Source organism: Brassica oleracea, chromosome C1 (assembly GCF_000695525.1).
Source record: "Brassica oleracea var. oleracea cultivar TO1000 chromosome C1, BOL, whole genome shotgun sequence".
NCBI lineage: Eukaryota > Viridiplantae > Streptophyta > Magnoliopsida > Brassicales > Brassicaceae > Brassica > Brassica oleracea.
The window spans coordinates 13,402,938-13,426,206 of NC_027748.1; the positions used below are offsets into that span (position 1 = coordinate 13,402,938).

General features: G+C 35.1%; 3 protein-coding genes and 1 pseudogene across 4 annotated transcripts; 2 read left to right on the forward strand and 2 right to left on the reverse strand.

Annotated features, from left to right (window-relative positions):
* Nucleotides 1-1,215: 1,215 nt before the first annotated feature.
* LOC106327568 (oligopeptide transporter 5) lies at nucleotides 1,216-5,895 on the reverse strand. The gene is made up of 5 exons (XM_013765740.1): nucleotides 5,613-5,895; nucleotides 5,009-5,460; nucleotides 3,368-3,465; nucleotides 2,706-3,278; nucleotides 1,216-2,482 (listed from the first exon to the last, which is right to left on the reverse strand). Exons 1-5 carry the CDS (start codon nucleotides 5,692-5,694, stop codon nucleotides 1,411-1,413), a joined length of 2,277 nt encoding a protein of 758 aa, XP_013621194.1. The 5' UTR covers nucleotides 5,695-5,895; the 3' UTR covers nucleotides 1,216-1,410.
* A 6,220-nt stretch (nucleotides 5,896-12,115) lies between these two features.
* LOC106332115 lies at nucleotides 12,116-14,894 on the reverse strand (annotated as a pseudogene).
* Nucleotides 14,832-19,097, forward strand: LOC106323872 (25S rRNA (cytosine-C(5))-methyltransferase nop2). Of its 2 annotated transcripts, XR_001266684.1 has the most exons (17): nucleotides 14,832-15,360; nucleotides 15,498-15,561; nucleotides 15,652-15,785; nucleotides 15,877-15,960; nucleotides 16,057-16,131; nucleotides 16,208-16,279; nucleotides 16,377-16,450; nucleotides 16,655-16,707; nucleotides 16,797-16,906; nucleotides 17,090-17,158; nucleotides 17,245-17,319; nucleotides 17,479-17,571; nucleotides 17,665-17,744; nucleotides 17,823-17,922; nucleotides 18,049-18,338; nucleotides 18,412-18,554; nucleotides 18,855-19,097. XR_001266684.1 is itself a non-coding variant. In XM_013761924.1 (16 exons), the coding sequence occupies exons 1-16, from the start codon at nucleotides 14,893-14,895 to the stop codon at nucleotides 18,464-18,466; spliced, it is 1,896 nt and encodes a 631-aa protein (XP_013617378.1). In that variant the 5' UTR covers nucleotides 14,832-14,892; the 3' UTR covers nucleotides 18,467-18,735. The 2 variants fall into 2 exon arrangements, 1 of the variants encoding a protein (XP_013617378.1); XM_013761924.1 differs by lacking the exon at nucleotides 18,855-19,097 and having other exon boundaries at nucleotides 18,412-18,735.
* Nucleotides 19,098-20,520: 1,423 nt separating this feature from the next.
* On the forward strand, nucleotides 20,521-23,248 carry LOC106307922 (serine/threonine-protein kinase D6PKL1). Its single transcript, XM_013745017.1, has 3 exons — nucleotides 20,521-20,806; nucleotides 21,451-22,216; nucleotides 22,292-23,248. The coding sequence occupies exons 2-3, from the start codon at nucleotides 21,531-21,533 to the stop codon at nucleotides 23,145-23,147; spliced, it is 1,542 nt and encodes a 513-aa protein (XP_013600471.1). The 5' UTR covers nucleotides 20,521-20,806; nucleotides 21,451-21,530; the 3' UTR covers nucleotides 23,148-23,248.
* The last annotated feature ends 21 nt before the right edge of the window (nucleotides 23,249-23,269 follow it).

Sequence of the window (23,269 nt, forward strand, 5' to 3'; positions counted from 1 at the left end):
CTCCCTCTCTCCCTCAATGCGAAGGCAAATAGTTTTTGATTAGAACATCATAAAACATTTATTTTGTTGATAAAGTACTTATTATAATTAAATTGTAAGCGAAAATCAAGAAGGTAAATCCATCCAAAACAAGAAAAATATCCCAAGTCAAACCAAATGTTGATTCGACCTTACCATCTGTCATAATTATTCTAAAGATTGTGCTCATCCTACTGATTCTACCTTATCATCTGTCATAATTGTCCTGATTTTTGAAGATTTGAACTCGAACAATGCAGTTTATTATCTGATCGCGTTGATCTGTTTGCAGATTTATGAGGTTTACAGAGTACAACCCAAGGGTGGCAAATTTAAGATCTTAATTGCTTGGAATTAACAACCAGGGAAGCTTCAAACATAGTGGAACCGTACTTGTGTCACTGCGTGAAAATTTTGGCCTTAGACTTGAAATGACGTCAAGTAAACTTCTATTCTTTTTGTTTCTTTGATGGATCAGATAGAGGAACATTAATGTATGGGCGTTGTTGGGTACTTACTTTCTTGAAAATAAACGATTTGAATGATGTTGTGGCCAAGAACTCGGCCGATATCATGTCTTGCTATATCCCTCAGGCTCCACTCTACTTGGAAGTGTAATCGTTTTCCATTTTATTCCATGTAGTCTCTGATCAGTACAATAATATTTGTAAGCCTCCACAGCTCTTGAACTAGCCAATGCTAGCTTTTTCCAATATATCAGTTGTGTAGTAATATTATCTTGTTTTGTGACCAAATAATCTATTATGTAGTCCTTGTTCGCTTATGTGGGGAATGCTTTCAAGAACTGGAGATTGATCGGAGCAGATGGAGGCAGCAAGCTATACTCTCTTAAAGGAGTCATCAGCTAATGTAGTTTTTATATACTACAGTTCATCAGATAAATGAAATGGCCTTCACAGATTTTGATAAACAGCTTCTTGACGCTGTAACCAAGTAAGTGAGACGGAAAAAAAAAAGGGTGAGACGCATGAATTGTTAAAGCAGGACATTAAAGGTACAGAACGGTAGTATATCATTTTTAGTCACTGTCCTCTTTTTTTAATTACAGTGACTGACTGAAAATTGCACTGTTCAGTTGAAGTTAAACAGGCAATGTAGCTAATACCATACCTCTACTTCTAGTCATAATTCTCCATGGTTAGCTCATGGAGACTTGATTGGATTTATAAATCTTGTTAAAGTGTTTTCCAGCTTTAAAAAATTCTCAAGAAGTGATCGCTTACTTCTTGAGAAACATATTCTAAATCAATTTTTCTTACATTGTTTGAATTCTTAAACTCACAAAAGTTACACAATAATAGTATTGCCCTCAAACCATCTGGCAGACCATCACTCACCTGTAGCTCTAAAAAACTCTAGAGCTGATACTCTTTAGAAAACCGGGCAACCCTTAATGACAATCCCTTTCTCCGTAGGACATTGCGCCAATGGGCAATGGTCTGTGTTCTCACTCCCCCACCAATCAGGAAAATATATGTTGTTGTTCTGTAACGCAAAGTATATCAACACTCCCATGATCGCAGTACCTGCATCAAGAGCCGCAGAGAGGATGTAGTTATGCCTTGCCCACCACGCCTTGTACCTCCTGAAGATATAGTAGTTGAACACCACCCCAACAAAGCCCCACGACCAGTAATGCACAGCCTTAGCCACTGGCATCGCTGTAGTCGCTGAAAAAATCAGAGGAATGTGAATTTTCTTTATCCACTTCTTCTCCGGGAACTTCCTTGCAAAGAACCAGACCGGGACAGGAGCAAGGAGGCCGATGAGGAAGAACCAGTTCATCCCAGGGTAAACACCTTTACTAGTGAACATCCTTCCAGGTCCAATGATTCCCCATATGATCGACGCGTTGTAGAACACTTCGTCCCCGGGGCAAGTCCATGGACTACTCACTGGGAGCTTATCTTTGTTACAGATGTTCTCTATGGAAGAAAGCAGCCACCAAGTTGTCCCAAAGCAGACGGTTGAAGAAACCATGGTCGCAACAAGCTGAACAAGGAACATAGATCTCGGAGGGATCTTCATGTAGTGACCAAGTTTGAAGTCTCCAACAAAGTACAACGCCTGGGACATACTCATGTAACCGTAAGTCTTGAAAGCCACGTTAGCAAGTGGCTTCCCCGGGTACAAGTACCCAATGATCAGTTCTGTTATAACGTTAAGACCCATCTGCTGGTTTGTAGTGGCTAGGATAACTCCGATAGGTAAAGTGAAGGTAAAGGCGATGGCACAAGCGAGGAGAAGTCCCCACCATGGAAGCTGAAGCTGTTTGTTAAATCCCTCGCACGCGTAAAGAGCTAGACAAAAGGAAACAATGAGAACCGCAACAAACCACCATTGCGGTACTTCTTTATAGTTCTTCTTCATTAGTCTTGTATGCACATCTCCAAACTTGTCCTTTGTTGTCAATGTCGCCTTCTTCCACATCCCCCATATAAACCTTAAACAACAACAAGAAATTTTTCATGGAAACTGATGAAGACTGATCTAATAGTCATAGGGTCAGTCATGAGACTTTGGGGGTTGTAAACAATTAAAAAGGGGGTTTTATAAAAAAAAATTTAGTAAATTTGGGAACTTATATATGTAAATTTTTTCATAAAATTTTGGGAGATTATGCCAATGTTTCACTAGTCTATACTCAGGACCTGCATAGTACTTACTTTCCGTCAAAGAGAGCAACATGAGAAATGGTTGCTGTAAGAGTACCAAAGCTGAGTCCATAGATGAGAGCAAACATAACACTAAGGTAAAGCTTGCTATAGCTTTCGTAGGCGGGAAGATTGATATCGAACGTTTTCTGGTTGAGGATACGAGTGGTGTTGAAATGCTGACCGGTGTGATCAAATGTCTGGGAGGTATAGAAAGGAAACTTCTTTGCATCATAGGCGTTGCTCCAGTAGAAGATAGGAAGGATAATATAGAAGTAGACGATGAAACCGCCAAAGAAATTGGCTATAGCGAAGAACGGTACTGCTAAAGGACTGCCTAAGAAGCCTGCGACCGTGGACCAGTCGAGACCGAAGGAGCCAATGCCGAGACCGTGAAGTCCTGAACCGATCTGTTGAGCTGTGACAGAGCGTGTCCAGATCCAGCAGACAAAGGAGAGGGATGAGATGGAAGGGAAAATGTAGCCAGGGATTATGTAGTAAGCGAAGCTCACGAAGAACACTATTAGGAAGAATCTTAGCCTCGTTTGTTTGCCTTCACACTTCTCCTCCTTCTCATGCAACGCTCTAAAAGTAAACAAAGGTTATAGACTGAGTGATTTTTGCACATTTTTAAATTTATCGACAGTTCACGTGTGCATGGTGAAAAAACGTACCTAAAGAGAGAGACTTGAACAAGATTTGAAGGCCACCACATGTACGGTGAGTCCACAAGGAACTTCCTGAACATACCAGCCCATCCGTACCCCAACAACTTATATATACAACAAACAAACAAAACGTATAAGAAATAAATTAAATTAAATAAACCGTTCATTATTAAATTATTTTTGACGTAACACCAACTTATAATACTTGAATCTTATCGTGGTGATGATTGTTTTGTTGGTTTTTAGATTTTAGATTTTAGATTTTGGTTTTTGGTTTTTGGTTTTTGGTTTTTAGTTTTTGATTTTTCATTTTGCAGTAGATTTTAGTTTTTTGAAAAACTTGAATGATTTTAGATTTTGGTTTTTAGTTTTTGGTTTTTGCTTTAAAAGATAATAAAATAAAAAATATTATATGTATGAAATAGTAAAAGAAATAACTAATTTTATTGATAAGTTAAGATCATTTATATGAGTTATTTCGATTATATCAATTTATTATTAGATAAAAATAACATTCAGATATTTTATAATAGTTTTAGTAAAATAAAGTTTTGTTATGATTAGCATGGACATAATTTATTCTATTAAATAAAAAATGTGACCATTAGTTAATTGTTTGATAAAATATTTAAATATCGTTATAATTTTAGTAAAACTATGTTGTGTTATAATTAAAATAGATGAAATATGTCTTATGTGTGTCTTAGGTATTTATATAAATGTGCTCAAGGATTATTATCAGTACTCAAGCATGCCTTAGGCCAAGTGCAACCGGACACTATAACATTAAAATAGTGTACGATTTGACGTTTTCACTTTCCAACCGAACGGTAAAAGGGACTGTATTATAGTGTGATTCATTTATTTGCTACAGTGTCACACCAAATATGGTGATCCACTGTAGCAACGGCAAATCTTTTTTTTTAACTGTTTTTTTTTTGTCAAATCAAAACTGTTTATTTAAATATTGATTATCTAAAGTTAATTATATTTAATTTATATTACTATTTTATAAGTGGATCAGATAATATAAATAAAAATATATAACAAAGTTTAGTTTACACACTGAAAATTAAATTACAAAACAAAACTATTTATTATAACTGTTAATATAAAAAAATTATATTTGAAATAGAAATATATTTTTATTGTAGATTTAGTGTTAGTTAATAGCTTTTAGTCATAAAATAATTAGTATTTATGAAAGCAAAAAAAAGAATCTTAATTAATAATATAATAATAAAGAATGTTCATTTTAGTGTAATATTTGGTGTTGTGGTTGGAGAGTAAAAAAAATTTAGTGCTAAAATTATATTAAAATAGTGTGATTTAGACACTAAAATATTGTCATGAGTTGGAGATGCCCTTAGTTAGAGTGTCTTACGTATTATCCTAGTACTAAAATGACTTAAATACGTTTTACACCAAAACAAATGATTTACGTAAGTTATTTTGTAATAGTAAATAAATGTAACAAAAATTCCAAACAAAAAACTAGAAAAAATTGGTTTTTGATTTTTTTTTATACAAATTGACAGTTATTCTAAAAACTATTTTCTCTGGATTTTAGGAAAACTATTTTTCAAAAAAGCTTGATCCCAAGAAAAATGGTTTTTGGAAAAACAAAAACCAAAAAGAATCAACCACCTGAGTTGTTTGAAGAAGTAACATGGCGGCGGTGGGATTGAGATTACGGTGGTAAAATGCTTTAACGATGGTAATGATGCTCGTCGCATAAGCTCCTCCAGCTCCGGTACTAGCGAAGATAGTGATCAACACATGTTCCTTCATGTTGAATGGTCCAGGATTCAACGAACCGGACCAGTTTGTACCGGGTAACCGAAACTTTTTCGTTGGTAGAGCCGTGGCCATGAGCTTTCCTACTGGGAGGGTGACGATTTGTGCCACGACTGAAGATACCATGAGCTGGTTCGACCGGTAACCAAAAAACTGGTTAACGAAAGCGAGTACCACGCACGAGATTATGCCTAAGAACCATGTACGGAATGTCAAGACCGGTTGAGATGGATCGTCGGTTATAGGTACGGTTAAGCGGACTTCTTCTATTGGACTGTGGTTTTCCTCCTCGCCTTCTTCATCTGCACCGCCAAAAAAAGACATAGACCGGGCCAAAAATCGGTTTATTAATGGAGAACCAACCAACATTGATTGGATTGGGATGCAAATCAAATTAAACAAGAATAAACCAAACCGAACCAAGATGGCCAAAACAGAACCGAGTTTTATTTACCAGCTATGACGACAATGTTGGACTCAAACTTCTGCTCCGGGGGCTTGGATTCAGGTCCTGTAACTTCGAGAGAGCTAACCATTTTTCTCTCTTCTTCTTCGAGAAGTTATGCGAATTTAATGTCGGATACGGTGAGTATGGCCGGGTCCTTGATAAGTCGCCGGAAAGTGAAAGACTAAGATAATTTTCTTTCAAACACTTGTAGAAGATACTATTTTTGAAATATATATACTGCTATTAAGAGGATGTAGTAACAGAGAAAACACTTTGAGACTATTTTGTCTTTAATTTGTAAAGTGAGAAGACGTACGCAGTTTTTATTTGTAGATGAACATAATTAAATACACTTTAAAAGTGAACAAGAATATTGATTCGTTGAAACTAAGTCTGTTTCAGTAAAAAGAGACAAATGTTTCAACTTCGGGATAGAAAGTGAAATCTTTACTTGGAGTATAAAGGTGTGCAGATTCTACAAATCGGTAGCTTAACCAAACATATACCTTAGCCAAAAGAATAAAGATACTAAATATAGCTTTCAGTAATTAACAGAAAACCTAGCTCCAGCTTTTTGTTTTCACTTTGTAGCTTTGCTTTAAAGATCAAATAGTAACCAGTTATATATAAAATTAAAGATGAAGTTCTATTTCTAATTATGGAAGATAAGACTTAGCTTTAAAATTTTTTTAAAAAAACTGTCAGCCAACGTAAAATATTGAGATACAGTAAATTACAAAATGAAATTGAGCATTCCAATAATAAATTAACGGATGTTAACAAGAAGAGAAAAATGGAACATGACAAATTTTGTGAGGTAAGACCGTAAGAGTTTGCAATTCTAATTGGCGCCAATTTCCAGCAGCTGAAAACAAAAACTTAGCGATAGACTAGTGAATGCACCATTACTCGGTTTTGCTAAATATTCAATGGGAATGCTTGCTGGCACCGCTTCATCCATTCCCCAAGTTGACTCAGTCTCTGTTATGTATTGGACGCGCGTCAGATTAGATAGACGTGTGTTCGGTCTTATTCTTTTTGGATTTCTAGCTAGCTAGTGTTCTTTCTGCTCTTACTATCACACTCACTATTTATTCAACTAAAAACGAATTTATTTTTAGAAAAAACAAAAGATCTACATAAATTTCATTTATACCAAGTTTACGTAGTAGTTGGTGATGAAGCTTAATTATCGCATATTAAGGGCTCAACTTTCCTAGCTAGTCACATCTGTATCATTGTGTTTTGTTAGATTTCCAATATTGTAGATGTATCATAGTTTCCATAATCCATCGGTTATACAATATTATACGCATGCTTCTGACGTTCCACTTTTATTCGATTTTCTGTTTCTATAGCTACTGTCTTATTCAATCGGTTTGACGTCAACATCTATGACACTAAAGTTTGTATACTGATAATTAGGTAACCTGCAAAATCATAATTCATAATTAATAGAGTTATACAATTTTGTTCATCCAATCATTGAACTAACTTTTTACAGCTTATAAGGATCAGAATTCACCAGAATAAAATTCGTGTTTTCATTTTGCGTGTTTAAAGAAGTCTTACTTTTCGACCCAAAACTTTATACTATTTAAATGTGATGATACGTTGTCATAATACAACTGAAACAGAAACCCAACGAACTGGATCAATAGAACTAGAATAGATCGACAATGTTATTCGGTGATCTTTCCTCAGCCTAATTAATGATCGATTTTTGCTCATTTGATGTCAAAAAGATCCTGAAAGGCATAAAACCAACTAATGACTGGAAAACTAATTCAAAAGTTAGAAGTTGTTTAAATTAAGTAAATAATTAGTTTCACTAGGGGAATTACCTCCGCGGTTGCGCGGAGTTATGTACAAAGTTTTTGTTTCATCTCAATATTTATTAGGGTTATTGTAATTGTGAAATTTGCGTTTTGAGTTGTTTTTCAAGTTTTTTTATTGTTACAGGGTCAGAATTGTGATGATGAACTGTGTATGCATTGTTTTCCACTTATGAAGTACTAAACTGTTTTAGTAATCTGATTGATATAGTTCGTGGTGTTGTTTATTGTGTCACTGAGACTTATTGTTTGTTTGTCTTTTTAATTTGTTTTTTGTATTGTTGAGAGTACATAAAGTTGTTGAGAGTACCTTTTGTTTCTGAATATTTTTTCTTCAGTTTAGTTGTGTAAGTTATGTGTATTAAGTAATAATTTTTATTATCCTTATTATGTTTGTTATATGTTTTTTTTTATTTTTAAACTTGTTGCTCTTACCGGACCTTTAAAACAAATACATGAAAACTTGTAGAAATAACTATAAAATGAGTGACAGTTCTGAGTATTTGGGCCTTAATAAGTTTTAAACGAATTTATGTATTTCTCATAAGAAGACAATAGCATTGGCATGTTGACATTAGACATGTAAACTATTTTTATAAGACAAGAGGAGTGAGCAGGTGGAGATGTTGTTGCCACCTTTGTGTCTGTTGGGATTGTTTCTTGTATCTTCTGGTGTGGTTGTGTTTGTTTCTCTTTTATTTGATGGGTAATATGTAAACAAAAATCATTGTTTGTTGTATTTATCAGAGTTCGTAACTTACTCTGCTTTTTTGTTTAGGTAATTTCACTGATCTTGGTTGTCGTATTCGTCTTCTTCGTTGCGAAAGTAAGTTTGAAAATTGTTAAATAGTTGGTCGTGTAGTTTGTATTTGTTTAGCTGACTCGTGTATGTGTTGTTGAGTTTTAGTTGAGATGATTGGTTTGGTATATTTGTTTTGAAGTTTATTTCTAAGATTAGACAAAAAAAGAGGTGTAATGATTATTTCTGAGTTTATTAATGATTCGTCCTTTTTGGAATTCTAGTTTTTGGTGTTTTGATTGTTTAGGTTGCTGTGGTTTCTTTTAAGCTATAAAATAAAGGTTTGTGTAAAATTAGTTTGATAAGTAAAGAAGATAAATAGAAGACCACATATTTTTGGTATAAAATATTTTTGATTATTGATGTTACACAATATATATAATAATATAAAGGAAATTGTGTGTTGATTGTTTCTTACAGATCAATGAGGAGACGGATAACGACTCGGTTGTTTCTTTGGTAAGTTCAGAACCATGGACATAACGGATTTGCCCAACCACATCTGCGAATTTAAATATCAGTTATGATATCAAAACAAAATATAAACCCAGATGCAATATGATAATATACCTGGGAGTTATAGGTTTGTGTTCGCAATCACTTGGAAATTGTCGAACAGTCTAATTATGACTGGAAATTGGTCTTAGGATGAAACAAATGAGGAATGGATGATCAGTTATCTTGTACATGCTTAAGCACCTAGCAACCTCAAAACGATCGATTTTCACAATGGAACCGGCTTTCAAAGATGACATTTAATGATTAACAAGTCCGGCGGGAATAAACCCATGAATCACAGAATCTGCAAATAATATTATTCGACAAAGAATCACGATATCAATTAAAAACAATCTATATTATTTTTCTTCCTTAGGTCCGGCCCACAGAGAAAGCTGAAGAAGCAAGGGTTTCCGACCTTCATAATTATATATTAGTTTCAGCCATCAATGTATAAAGTATCCTTTAGTTTAGTGGTATAAATGTTGGTGTTTATATTTCAATAACTCAGGTTCGAACCATGGGTTTGACACTTTTTTTACACTTTTTAAAAGTGGAGTTAACAAATGCTTACGTGGCGCGCTGAGGAGAGAACAAAAACTCAATCATTATAATCTAGACTAGAGATTTTTTTTTCCGAGCGATGTCTTGTAAATTTATTTTATTTATAATATTATTTGTCGGGTTTTTTTCTTTTACCTTAACTTCTTATTTTCCATTGTTAGTTTTGCTTAATTTAAATTTATATGTTTATAATTTTTTTATTTTTCTTGTTGTAGATGGATAATTATATTTTTATTGGTGGTTTTGTGTTTGTGACACAAACTTTTTGAAACTTTAAAATAATGTTATATATGTAGTACGATTAACAACTCGATAAAATTTGACCAAGCCAAAAGATTTTCACACATATGTTCTTTCTTCTTCAAATTACGAACAGCCTATAGGCACAAAGAAAAAAATATTTCTCTTATATAACATTTATTCTCCTTTACACACGGAGTTTACCACACTGCTATGGGCAATGGAGAACTCTATTCATATAAGATTCACATCTATGATTTTGAATTGAACTGCCTTCAATTGGTGAGGCTAATTGACAAAGAATAATTTTGGCCATCTTTAGTTTCGGAATGGACCAACTTCAGTCATCTACACCATATTTTCTCTATCATTCTTATCTTACAATTTTAATGTATGCGTAGATATCCATGTAAAAAAGCACGCATGTCAATTAATCCTCGTTTGGTTAGCTCCACAAACTAATCTTTATGGATCAGTTTACTAAAATATGGATTCTGCTGTCAGAAAAGAATATAAACACTTCTTCCATCAACACCAAATATTGACTTATTTATGTGAATATATATTTTATTTTAAATCATTTTAGTGGACGAAGAATTTAAAGCACCACAATTTCTACAACAAATTCTCTTAGATTCACCTCATCATATCCGCCATTTTACCATTTTAATTACATAATTTTACATGAGCCTCCCCGGATATTTTCTCTTTATTTAAAACTACAATATAAAGTTATAAACTATATATTTTATAAATTAATAATTTATTTATCCTTGAAGTCTAACGATTAAATATAGAAAATAATTCAATATAGATATATGATTCTATTAATAAATTAGCAGTTACAAATTTAAAATTTCTAGAAATATCAAAAGTCGTATGTTAGTTATTTTCTAAATGACATCTATTTCTAATTATTTTTAATTATAATGTAGTTTTATTATTTTTAATTTAATAGTTTAGTGTTACATCTGAAACATATCTTATATATTCCATTACACCAACATTAAAATAAGATAAAAGCTGAATCTATAAATTTTGATTAATAACTAAGCTATGGAAGAAATTATAATAATTATTTTACAAAAAAATATTCAGAAATAAACAAAGCTTAATTTTTAAAATAAATAAATAAATATCTAATAATGAAATATTATTATTCCAACATTATTGATTTAAAGAGTTTTGGCTGTTTGTTTGGGAATTGAGTTTTGACTTTAGCAGTAGATAATTCTTTGTCAGACTTTTCAAAGGACTAATCCTTTATATTGCTTTGTGAAAGATTTACAGAAAATTGACTATGAATTTATTGAAAATATTAACAAAGATAAATCTATTAAAGCGAGTAAGATAAATAAAAGTTAAAGTTTTACTGTTTCTCAAATAACATAACTTCAAGCGTTTACATGCTGAGAACAATGTACAAATAAATAAGAGATATTTTTATTGGAAAATCTTCATACACCCACTAAGAAACACAAGACAACGAATGTAAAACTGCATATTGTACAACAGATTTCTCTAAAAAGAGGCAACAAAAAAAATCAAAAGCAACCCAATGGGTTCTCAACTTTTAGGTCTATGCAACACATTCACATTTCAGCTCCGCACTGAAATGACCCGATCACCAAAGTCCCTTCCATGAATCTCTCTGATAGACTCGTGGATGGCCCTGGCAATCTGCGAAGGTGATAAACCCAAATCCAAAAAAGCCGATTCCCAAACTGAGCGGAAGAGCAGTAGTAAGATAACACGAATGCAAAATCTGAAAGTTCATGCTAATTTATTCTAAGGTTTAATGTATAGCCCTAACCCCGCTTTTTGTCGAGTAAATTTTCACTCAATTTCTACTTCAGAGCAAAACACATTACAGATCCCCGAAACTTAAGCAGCTTCTAAGCAAGTATTCAATCCAAAGCAGAAGTAGAAGACAACACTAAAACTTTGCTCAGTCCTAAATGTCAACGAACCTATTAAATTTTGCATAGTTAATAATAATAACATATTACTGTCAAAAGGCAGAACGTAAGCAATTTTGGAGACATGAGACTAATTTGCAGAATTAGCATGATGAGATAAGAGAATACCATGGGTTGAACGATAGTTTTCCAGATGTATAAGAAAATTTTGTGGTCACATATTACTCTTCTGGTCTCACTTCTTCCTCGGGTCCACCATGTTAGTTTTCCAGATGTATAAGAAAATTTTGTGGTCACATATTACTCTGCTCTAGCTCATGCTGCTACTCAACTTCATATTTGTAACTCAAAGAACGAAAGCGGGAAAATCCAACTGCAACACCAAATCCCCCTGGATTTCAAAATTCAGGGGATATCTGAAGCCACACTTGAGGATAAACTCTGTTAAAAATCAGTCAATGGACCCCATTAGAGACTTTCTTCAGCATTATATCCAAAATGTTCACAGTAATGTTCAAAAACATGACATAAGGAATTGATTTTTTATTTCAAAGAGTGGAATATGTATATTTAGGCAATCGATTAGAGGTATTCTAAACATCAGACCCTCTGGCTTGATATTTTTACCCGGAAGGATCATTCTTCTTATAGCTCTTAATTGTAAGAAGATAAAGGTTTGTTGTTGAGGGTTTTGTCATGAAACCAATTGGGAGCACCCGAGCAAGGCATTCTAATGGGAGAGAATACAACTGTTAGCCTCGCTTCATCTGAGAGACAGTAAGTTTCTAGCGACACTTTCTCCACTTCAGAAGGAAACAATACTGTGTTCTTGACACTGAAACCAACCGCTTGTTCTTGGTTACCATTTGCTTCTTTGTCCTGTGTATCTCTCTGTTCACACAGGGTAAGATTCCCAATTCTTCGCTGCAATGAGTCACATAATTAATTGAGTAACATGTGTGTGTTTCATGAGAAAGACCAATGGGTTTTCGATGCTATTAGCATTATGTGAACTATAGCTTATGAGTGATCTATTATGAACAGGTTTTAAAGAGAGGTGGGTCGTGCAGAAACGTTACTTGAAACTGTTTAGACTTTTTCCATCAAAGTCAGCTTGAATCCACAGATGAGTCCACTGAGATAGAAACCTATGTCCATCAAAGTCCATCAAATCGAGTTGTATAGGGGAAGAGAAGCAAATTAGGAAAGAGAAACCTACGTGAACACTCTCAGATGAATAAGAAGGTCCATAAACTGGGTCACCATCATTGTTGTTTTTTTGAGAAAGTCAAAAGCATCTTCAGCGGTTAGTGAAGTTCTTCCCAATAGATACTGCAAAGCAAAATGGTCACATGTTAATGGAGGTAAAAAATAAAACTGTCCCATAAAATCATTTGCACAAAGAATTCTGATGCAAGAAACATTCTTCTACATAGGAGAAACTTGAAGAGCATCTGCCCTAAACATGCCAAACACTGCCTTACTCCAACTTGTTTGTAGAAACTATCTATACCGATTTGGATTTAGAAGCTAAATGAAATCAATAGCGCATATGTTACCCCAGTGATTCCTATGGCATGAGCCCACTGTGAAGCCAAAATGATAACAAAAATATACAGCATGCCCAAAGTTTTCATAATAAAGAAAAACAGCGACCTTGTAAGCTTCTGAATCTCTGTACCGATGAGCAATGTCATAGGACGACACAAAGACTTGTGGCATAAGAAACTTGTAGACATGTAGGACGGCACAAAGCCTTGTGGTTTGAGAAACTTGTAGGCATGTAGGACGACACAAAGCCTTGTGGTTTGAGAAACTTGTAGACATGCCCTCGCTTACTTTGGTTCAATCTTTGCCACAAAAGTACAAACAAAGTTGAGCAGTAAGAAAATCAGTATCTTCGTTCTTTCGATGTAACACATGAAAATTCCAAAAACCTAGACTTGATGGGTTACCAGCAAAGTATAATATGCATTGGACTGAGATTGACGTCCTTCTGATAAGTTCAGCATACTGAAGAATCTTATACACCTGTAAAAAAAATCTTGTTCAGAAATATGCAAATCATCAGCAGTGATAGTGAATGGGATTGATACAACAAAGATGTAAAATTGAAACATTGTACATACTGCAATATTCTCTTACCATAGACGGTGTTGAATCATGAGGAAAGAGCAAATGAGTGTTGATAATTACAACTTGTTGGTGAGCATGGTACTATAAGGAAGAACATATTTTTACATGTAGCAACTGCGCCGGCTCGGTCACCACAATCATTGAAAAGCAAAAGTCTCGATCTTACATATCTAAAGTACTCTTTATCAACAGCCGTACGCAAACCTATTTTCCAATCAGAAGAAGAGAAGGAACACACATTGATCCATCTTTGATTGAAGAATGAAGCTGCGAAAGAACATGAAGCAGCTTCACAAAAATTGATAGAAACTAATATCACAAAATGAGCTATAAGAAGAAGCTCCAGACCAATTAGGAAGCTACCTTTCGTTGTGTTCCTAGCTTCCCAGAACTTGATTAACCGAAACCATAGCTCCGAGTGTTTTAGACATGAGCGACATTATTTTAGAACAACAATGTAAGGCTTTGCCGGTTGATTTCCTCATTCTGTTGTCGTTTTCTCTGAAAATGTGGTTTGCGTGAATAGGGTGAAGGGGAGATGCCGGGAAGAAGGGAGATATATAAATGTGGAGCTGATGGGAGGGGAATAGATTCATGTCGTTTAGGGTTATGATAAGCACATGAGTTTTATGAGACTTAGATGTGGAGGCAAAGGAGAATCAGAAGTGATGTAAAAGCGGTTTGCTTTGGAGGAAGACGAAGCAGAGAAGTCGGAGTCAATTTTGTGTTGGGTAAATGAGCGAATGACATGGCAAATTAGAGACATTTGATTGGTTGATTTAATATGTCGACGTGGACACCCTGGATGCTCTAGCTCAAGAACTTTTTGTATTGTAAGATTATCACAGTATTTCATGCATGGGTAATGCGGAGCAATGGAGCATATGCATAATGATTTTGTTGTGAAGTCTACTACACGCATGGCAAACTCTAAACGAACTAATAAGCTTTGGATTAATTTCCTTTCACTAAATAAAATTAACCTGGCGAATAACGCATACACGAATTATTGAAAAAAGTGGCCAAGAGTCACATTGACATAAAGCTATTACACACTACCCGTTAAGACTCGATCATCTTTCTGCGTAGTAAAAAAGTCATTGACAAGTGAATCCAATAGATGGAACACAATTTAATGGGCTAGCAAGTAAAATCTTTAACAATGGCCCATTAAGAGTTAATTTCATACAAATAAGCCCACTAAACAGCGTAGTTTAAACCCTGTCTTCTTACACAACAGCTCTGCTAAACCTTCGCCGCAATAAACCACCCAAAAGTCGTAAAAAACCGTCGCCATGCCTGCTCTTACGCGTAACAAGAAGAAGGGAGCTAAGTCGCAGACTCCTCCACTGATTAAGCGGACTAAATCGAATCCCACGCCTCCACCGAAGAAGGCGGCGAAGTCCCATAAGCCTCCGTTGAAGAAACAGAGGAAAGGTGTTTCCGATGAGAAGCCTGAAGTTTCTAATGATGAGGAAGAAGAAGAAGAAGAAGTGAGTGAACAGTCTGATGAAGGAGATGAATTGGGTTCTGACTTTTTCTCAGATGGTGATGAGGAGGAGGATACAGAACCTTTGGGCGACGACTTTCTCGATGGTAACGATGATGAGGAGAGAACTTTGGGTTCTGATTCTGACTCTGATCTCGAGAAGGAAAGTAAAGCTATTGACGAAGAACGTGAAAGGCAGGAGCGAGATGCGAAAGATGAGTTGCAGATGAACATTAAGGAGCAACCTGATGAGTTTCGCCTACCTACCAAAAAGGTACACTCTTTTTCGAATTTTACAAATCAAATTCATTCCTTTTTTTTTAACATTGTTAGTTGGTTTTTGTTGAAAAGATCAATGGAGTATTTTAGATTTTGGGTATCTTATCATTGTTATTATTGTACATTGTTCAGGAACTTGAAGAAGAGGCAAGTGGGCCACCAGATCTTCCTGCCTTGCAAACGAGGATCAAAGAGAGTGAGCAACTTTTTCGAATTTTAAGATTCTTCCTAAGGAATCAGCCTTTGACCTTTGTTCGTTGCTTGATGTTACTTATATGTGTTTCAGTTGTTAGAGTGCTGTCGAATTTTAAGGATTTGAGGCCAGAAGGAGTCAAGAGGAAGGAGTTTGTTGAACAGCTTAAGGCTGATCTTGCTTCTTACTACGGCTATAATGAGTTTCTCATTGGAACTCTTGTTGAGGTTATTCGCTAATCTCTGACTTCACTTTTTATGTTCACTCTCTTTGATCTAAGCGCTAGCTAATTTTGTTACTCACATATGGTTTTGGCAGATGTTTCCTCCTGTTGAACTCATGGAACTAATCGAAGCTTTTGAAAAGCAAAGGCCTACTTCTATACGTACCAACACTCTTAAGGTGAACTTGGTTGTACAGTTTTACTCTGGAGTAGTAACTGTTTCTCAATTGTTGAGGTGTAAATAATAATTATATGGTGATGTTTGTTTTGGATAGACTCGGAGACGGGATCTGGCTGATGTACTTTTGAACAGAGGAGTTAATCTAGACCCATTAAGCAAGTGGTCAAAAGTAAGTTGTGTTTGAAGATCGTGTTCGTCCTATTTTGTGGACATTCTGTAACTAATCCTGTGATTAAAAATTATAGGTTGGACTTGTCGTTTATGATTCACAAGTTCCAATTGGTGCAACTCCTGAATATTTGGCTGGTTTCTATATGGTAAGTGTTTTCTTGATCTTTTTGTACTTCCAGCTCATACTTACTTTACAGGTATCATGTACTTGTTTTCTTAAGTCTTTTCTTGGTGCATTTGCAGTTGCAAAGTGCTAGTTCCTTCTTGCCAGTGATGGCTCTTGCTCCTCGAGAGAACGAGCGCGTTGTGGACATGGCGTAAGTTTATTGTACCTATGCTGACAAAGTTGTACCTTAAGTTGATTTTCAAGTGCATGTTTGTGATTTATATCATGTCTTGTAATTCAAAGTGCTATTAGAAACGGACTAGTCAATATGACTGCTCCATTACGTAGGCGATGCAATTAGTTTAGTGTGATATATATATATATATAACAAGGTCTTTATACTCTATGCCTGCAGTGCTGCCCCTGGTGGTAAAACAACTTATGTTGCTTCCCTAATGAAGAATACTGGTATGCATTCATTGGTTTCTTTGTCCTCTTAACCTCTAATTTTTATTTTTAGTTGGTTATCCTAACGTTATGATGATAATTGTGACCAGGCATAATATATGCAAACGAGATGAAAGTACCTAGGCTTAAGTCACTCACTGCCAATCTGCATCGCATGGGGGTGACAAATACCATAGTTTGTAACTATGATGGAAGAGAGGTTAGCTTCTTGAACCTATATACATACTTGAGGATATTAAATTCTGCAAACTATTTGTAGACCATGAGCTCTACCAAATGAAAAGTTACTGACAAAACTGTATCACGGAACTAAAATTTTACGGACACCTTCTCTACTATTCGCATTGCAGTTCTTGTTTATACCATTTTGTTTTCCTCTCAGCTACCCAAGGTTTTTGGTCCGAACTCGGTAGATAGAGTATTGTTGGATGCTCCTTGCAGTGGAACTGGAGTAAGAAACTTTCTTTCGGCCCTCTTATCGTCTCTTAAGTTTTTCTCCATGTCCGTAACTTTTATGTCTTCTTCTACATATTGCAGGTTATATCAAAAGATGAATCAGTTAAAACTTCCAAAAGTGCCAATGACATAAGGAAATTTGCTGATTTGCAAAAGGTATGGCTGGGCCTTTATTACTCTTTTACATTCCCAAACGATTTTTTTAATGATGAAAATTGTTGTAACAACCTTTTACATTTTGTTACTGTGATAAGCTTAGAAGGATGCCTGAGGCTTGTAATGCTAACCATACTCTTTTTATATTTTTCTGCATAGCAACTTATACTTGCTGCTATTGATTTGGTGGACGCCGAATCCAAAACCGGTGGATATATTGTTTACTCAACATGCTCCATTATGATTCCCGAGGTTGGTTAACCGTAATTGTTTTTATTCCACTGTTTTTGTTCTTGCGTCCTCATGTTTTGTCAGTATTTTGATTTATAAAACAAAACTATGCAGAACGAAGCTGTGATCGATTATGCCTTAAAAAAGAGGGATGTCAAACTCGTTCCATGTGGACTTGATTTTGGGCAAGCAGGGTAATATACATTTTCATCTCCATAGGAACGTTTCATGCTCTTTCGTCTAACTACAAATGTTCTACTTCATGTCATCAGATTTAGTAGATTTAGAGAACACCGGTTCCACCCTACTTTGGAGAAAACTAGACGCTTCTATCCCCACGTCCACAACATGGACGGATTCTTTGTGGCAAAGGTATTATACACTTGAGGTTTAGCCTGTGATCAGCTTTTTCCCCCGAAAGATACTAGAATATATGTTCTATGAAAAATATCATAGTGCTCAAATCGATAATGTATTTCTTTCTTATTCGTCCTGCAGCTGAAGAAGATGAGCAATGAAACGAAGGCTTCAGAAGGTGATGAGCCGGTTGAAACAAAAGAGCAAGCTCAGTTGTCTAGTGATGAAGATGACGATGATGAGTCCATTAAGGAGTTGAAGAAACCTTCTGGAGCCAATGTAGACATGAACAAACAAAGAATTTCAATCTCAAAGGCGAACAACAAAGGCAAAAAGAACAAAAACTTCAAAACCGAAAATGCTAATGTGGAAGGACCCAGGAAGCAAAAGAAGAAGAGATCACAATGGAAGGCTGAAATTGCACAAGCTAGGTAAAAAATTTCTAGTGTTTTTCCTGCTTTATATTGTTGAATCATATGTATCTAATAGTTGAATATGTTGCAGGGAAGATAAAAGAAAAGTCATGAGAGAGAATACTAAGGAGCCTGGGAGAAGATAGGTTCTTGATGCATATCGGAGAACAATCAATTGGTGTTCTGGTCATGGCCAAGGAAACAAGAAAGGAGGTTTTGTTGGCTGAGGCTAAGGTATCTGTTGCAGTAGCTTTGTATTTTGTTTAATCAACTGAGTTGGATTACTTAAAACCATGGGAAAGAAACAGTGACACTCTTGTGGACAAGTTGCATGCATGTCCAACAAAAGTTTTGTATCAATCTCATAAGATTGTTTTGTGTGGACCTGTTCTTAGTATCTTTTTCCATTGTGGAATTATAAATTAGTTGAAAAAAAAATCAAAATGAGTCCCCACTTTTGTCACAGGGTAACCACAAAAGTGTTTATCACAGACTATGGATTTTTCTGATCACATCAACTCTTCTATTGAATAGATAAAGTTTGGTCGATTGGGGTCCATTACACAACATAAAAGGATAGAATGAGGGAATCAATCTGATGAAATTGAAACAGAGGGAATTGGAGTGAGCTGTTCATTGTTAGGGGGAGATGTGAAGGTTTTCTAAAGCGGGACTTGTGAAACATGACAATCCATTCAGTTCTTGATCCATCTTTTGTCAGATTCTCTTTGGGGACGGACCTTTATCATTAACTTCTCTTAACGAATCTTCTTGTTACTATCTTTTATATTTTCAGCACATATTATCCTGGCTGTACACAGTACACAAACACACATTGAGAAAAAGTATCATTGTATAATTGATGTATGCACTTAACATATGGATATTCCAAAATCGTATAAAGAACACTGAAAACAGATTCCTTTGCACCCCGAAACATACAGCTTTTAAAGGTAAAAAGTAAATATTAATTCCTAGAAAACCTTGTTGCTGCAAAATGTATGTACAACGTAATGGATTAGATACATTTTTCATATAACATTTACTTTTTACATCATTCTTGCATATAATTATTTATTGTCTTGCATAGTTTTCATAACAGTTCAGAAACATTGCAAATATAAAGCGGGAACTCTATAAATTAATATTCGATAAATTAATAAACATATATTTTTTCTGTTTCATACTAAGTGTTATTTTATATTTGTGCACATGAATTAAAAAGATATTTAATTTTTTATATTTTCTATATAAAAACATCAATACTCATACACATAACCATATTCCAACCAATAGAAAAATAAACTGAAAACTAAAATTAATAAATTCTGCATTGAAATACTAAAACGACATTTATTTTGCAACGAATTTTTTTTTCTACAACGACACTTAATATGAATCGGAGGAAGTATGATGTAACTAATAAACTAATATGAATTAATAAAATAAAAATAAATGGAATAATAGGACTGGAATAAAAACAAAAAAAATAATAAAAACAAAAAAATAAAAAAATAAATTGAAATTCATTTTATTTATTCATTAACAAATTTGTTATGTAATAGTTTTCTTTATATTTTTTCTAATTATTTTTGGAATTGATAAAATGAGTATTTCATTATATTCATGTCAAATAGTGAATTTTTTGTTTGAATTAATGGAATAAGTCATTTCACATTATTCCATTCCAAAAATTAATAATCTAGTTACATACATAAATTAATAAAAAAAATTCGATCCTAAGTTAAACCGATTTAAAATATAACAAAATTGAAATTAATTTTTTTAAAGTGTATGTAATTATATGGCCTCATTAAAATCATAAATTAATAATTAATACATACAACAAATAATATGATAAATAATATAAAAGTTTAATTTTTAAAATTTAGTTAATACATATACAATAATAAATTTTTAAAAATTAGAAATTAAACATTAAAAAAATATTTTATAAAAGTATATTTTAAATTTGAAAAATCTAGAATATTTTTTAATAAATTAATAAAATATCATAGTTTCAGCTTTATTAATTTATAGAGTTTATTTTATTTGAAAAATGTGGTGGCCAAATTGCAAGACATATGAGGACTCTCGAAAGTTGAGATATTTGTGTATGAATTCGAGTTTTGGGAAATATACAAACATGGAAAGTAAAGAAAAAAAGGAAATTGAAAAGCCCTAAAAAAAGAGTCGAAAACTTTTGCTTTGACCCACCTCTGCTTTTCATGGTAGACCCAACTCTCTCTCTCTTTTTCACTCACTCTCTGATTCATATCTCTCTCTTTTATCTCTCTATTCATTTCATTGCCATTGAAGGAAGGAAGGAAGGTGATGAGTTCCTCATCTTCCTCTTTAGCAATACATGATTAATAAAGCCTCTCCTCTTCTTCTTCCTTTTTAACATCCCTTTTTCTTCTTTCTCTTCTCAATTCCTGAGAACAATTTTGTATCAAGATCCTCCTCTCCTAAAGCTCTTTTTAAAGGTAATGACTTTCTTGGTATTTCTCGTTAATTTCCCTTCTTTCTTTTCTTTTTCTTTTTTTGTTTCTCTCCAGATCCAAAAGAGCGTTGCTTAATTGTTCTTACTTTCTTGAGATCTGTTTGAAATCTAGGATACAATTCTACTTTGCATGAAGTGTCTGGTTATGGTTTATGTTTTTTTTTATCAGTTTCATTGGAGAAACAGAATATTTCTGAAATAGTGGAAATAGTGAATCACTTTTGGTTGTGTGAAATTTTCTGAATTGATTGTCACAGTAACTTTGAGCTCGAGATCCATAACGGTGTAGAGCTAAAGCTTCTTTCTTTTAGACGTGTTGTTTTCTGTGTGAAGATTTATAATTTTACATTTCTCAGTGTTAATTGACGGATAACGCTTGATGTTTTTACAATGATTGAGGCATGGTTTTCTTTATGAGTTTGTCTTCTGTTTTTTTTTAAGCGTTTATGGAGCTTATCTGCTCACCTGTATGTTAAAAGTATGTTTCTTTATTACTAACTAGCCCTACTTTATGTTATCTAAATTTGAAATGTTTTAATTATTGTCCTAATAAGCTAGGAGACCCAATGTTGTAAACTGTTTTTCTTTTGTGGCAAAGTAACAGACGCTATGTTTTGCTTATTTCAGAGCTCATACGGATCGGTCACAACAGTGATAACTGGAGGCAGGAGAAGCTCTTTGGGTGCTAAGTAGATAGTTTATCAATCATGGCCTCGAAGTCTGGTCCTGGAGTTCTTTCAGAACATAACAAGGAAAATGACGATGAGAAAACCTCTGAAGCATCTGTTTCCAGTTCCAGCCAAAGTATCTCAGTCAGCACTTTGGCAGATCAAGTATCTTCAACTCTGTCTATGGCTCAAAGCGGTGGCAGCAAATCCAGCGGAGAAGTTAAACTTAACGAACAGTCTGATCTTGCCGAGACCGGAAAGCGCAACACGTACAGACCAAGCACAAGCAGTGATATCAGCGATGAGAGCACATGCAGCGGTTTAAGCACCAACAAGCCTCACAAGGCGAATGACGTGAGATGGGAAGCGATACAAGTCGTTCGAGCGAAACAGGGTTCTTTGGGTTTGAACCATTTTAGGCTCTTGAAGAGGGTGGGTGGTGGAGATATCGGAACTGTCCACCTCGCTGAGCTGCACGGAACGAGGTGCTATTTTGCGATGAAGGTGATGGACAAAGGAGCTTTGGCTAGCCGTAAAAAGCTTCTTAGGGTTCAGACCGAGAGGGAGATATTGCAGTGTCTTGACCATCCTTTTCTCCCTACTTTGTATAGTCATTTCGAGACTGAGAAGTTCTCGTGTTTGGTTATGGAGTTCTGTCCTGGAGGTGACTTGCATACCCTTCGCCAAAGACAGCCCGGGAAGCGTTTCATAGAACAAGCAGCAAAGTAAGACTTTCTTTAAAATCATATAATCAAGTTAATGTTGTGTTGAATCATATTGGTCTTTTTACCTTTTTACAGGTTTTATGTAGCGGAGGTACTACTAGCAATGGAGTATCTTCACATGCTTGGGATCATATACCGTGATCTTAAGCCAGAGAATGTTCTTGTTAGAGATGATGGACATGTGATGCTTACCGACTTCGACCTCTCCTTGAGGTGTACCGTTAGCCCCACAGTGGTCAGATCAACTATACTGGTGTCTGAAGCCTTGCAAAGGAACTCTGGTAACTGTGCGCAACCCGCTTGCATCCAACAGCCGTCTTGCATGTCTGCTCCAACGACATGCTTCTCTCCACGGTTTTTCTCAAGTAAATCCAAGAAAGACAAGAAGGACAAGAAAACAAAAACCGAAACCGGGAACCAGGTCACTCCGTTGCCTGAACTCATCGCTGAGCCTACAAGCGCTCGCTCGATGTCATTTGTTGGCACACATGAATACTTGGCACCTGAGATCATCAAAGGTGAAGGGCATGGGAGTGCGGTTGATTGGTGGACTTTTGGGATCTTTCTGTACGAGCTTTTGTTTGGTAAAACGCCTTTTAAAGGGTCTGGAAACAGAGCAACGCTCTTCAACGTTGTGGGTCAGCCTCTGCGTTTCCCTGAGTCTCCAGTTGTCAGTTTTGCTGCTAGGGATTTGATTAGGAGTCTGCTTGTGAAGGAGCCTCAGCATAGGTTAGCGTATAAGCGTGGTGCGACAGAGATTAAGCAACATCCTTTCTTTGAAGGAGTGAATTGGGCATTGGTTCGATGCGCAAGCCCTCCAGAGATACCGAAGCAGGTTGAATTTGAGAATGCTCCTGCTACTCCTGCACCAGCCACATCTACCAGTGTCAAGTCTGATCAGAGTAGTTATCTTGAATTTGATTTCTTTTGAAATTTTTCAGTAAGAAAACTCCCATTAGATTTGATTGATTATCAAACCGTTATCAACAATGTGCAACTCCGTTTCTTCAAGAATTTTTAGTTCTTTGTCAATGCTATTCTTGGAAAATTCTG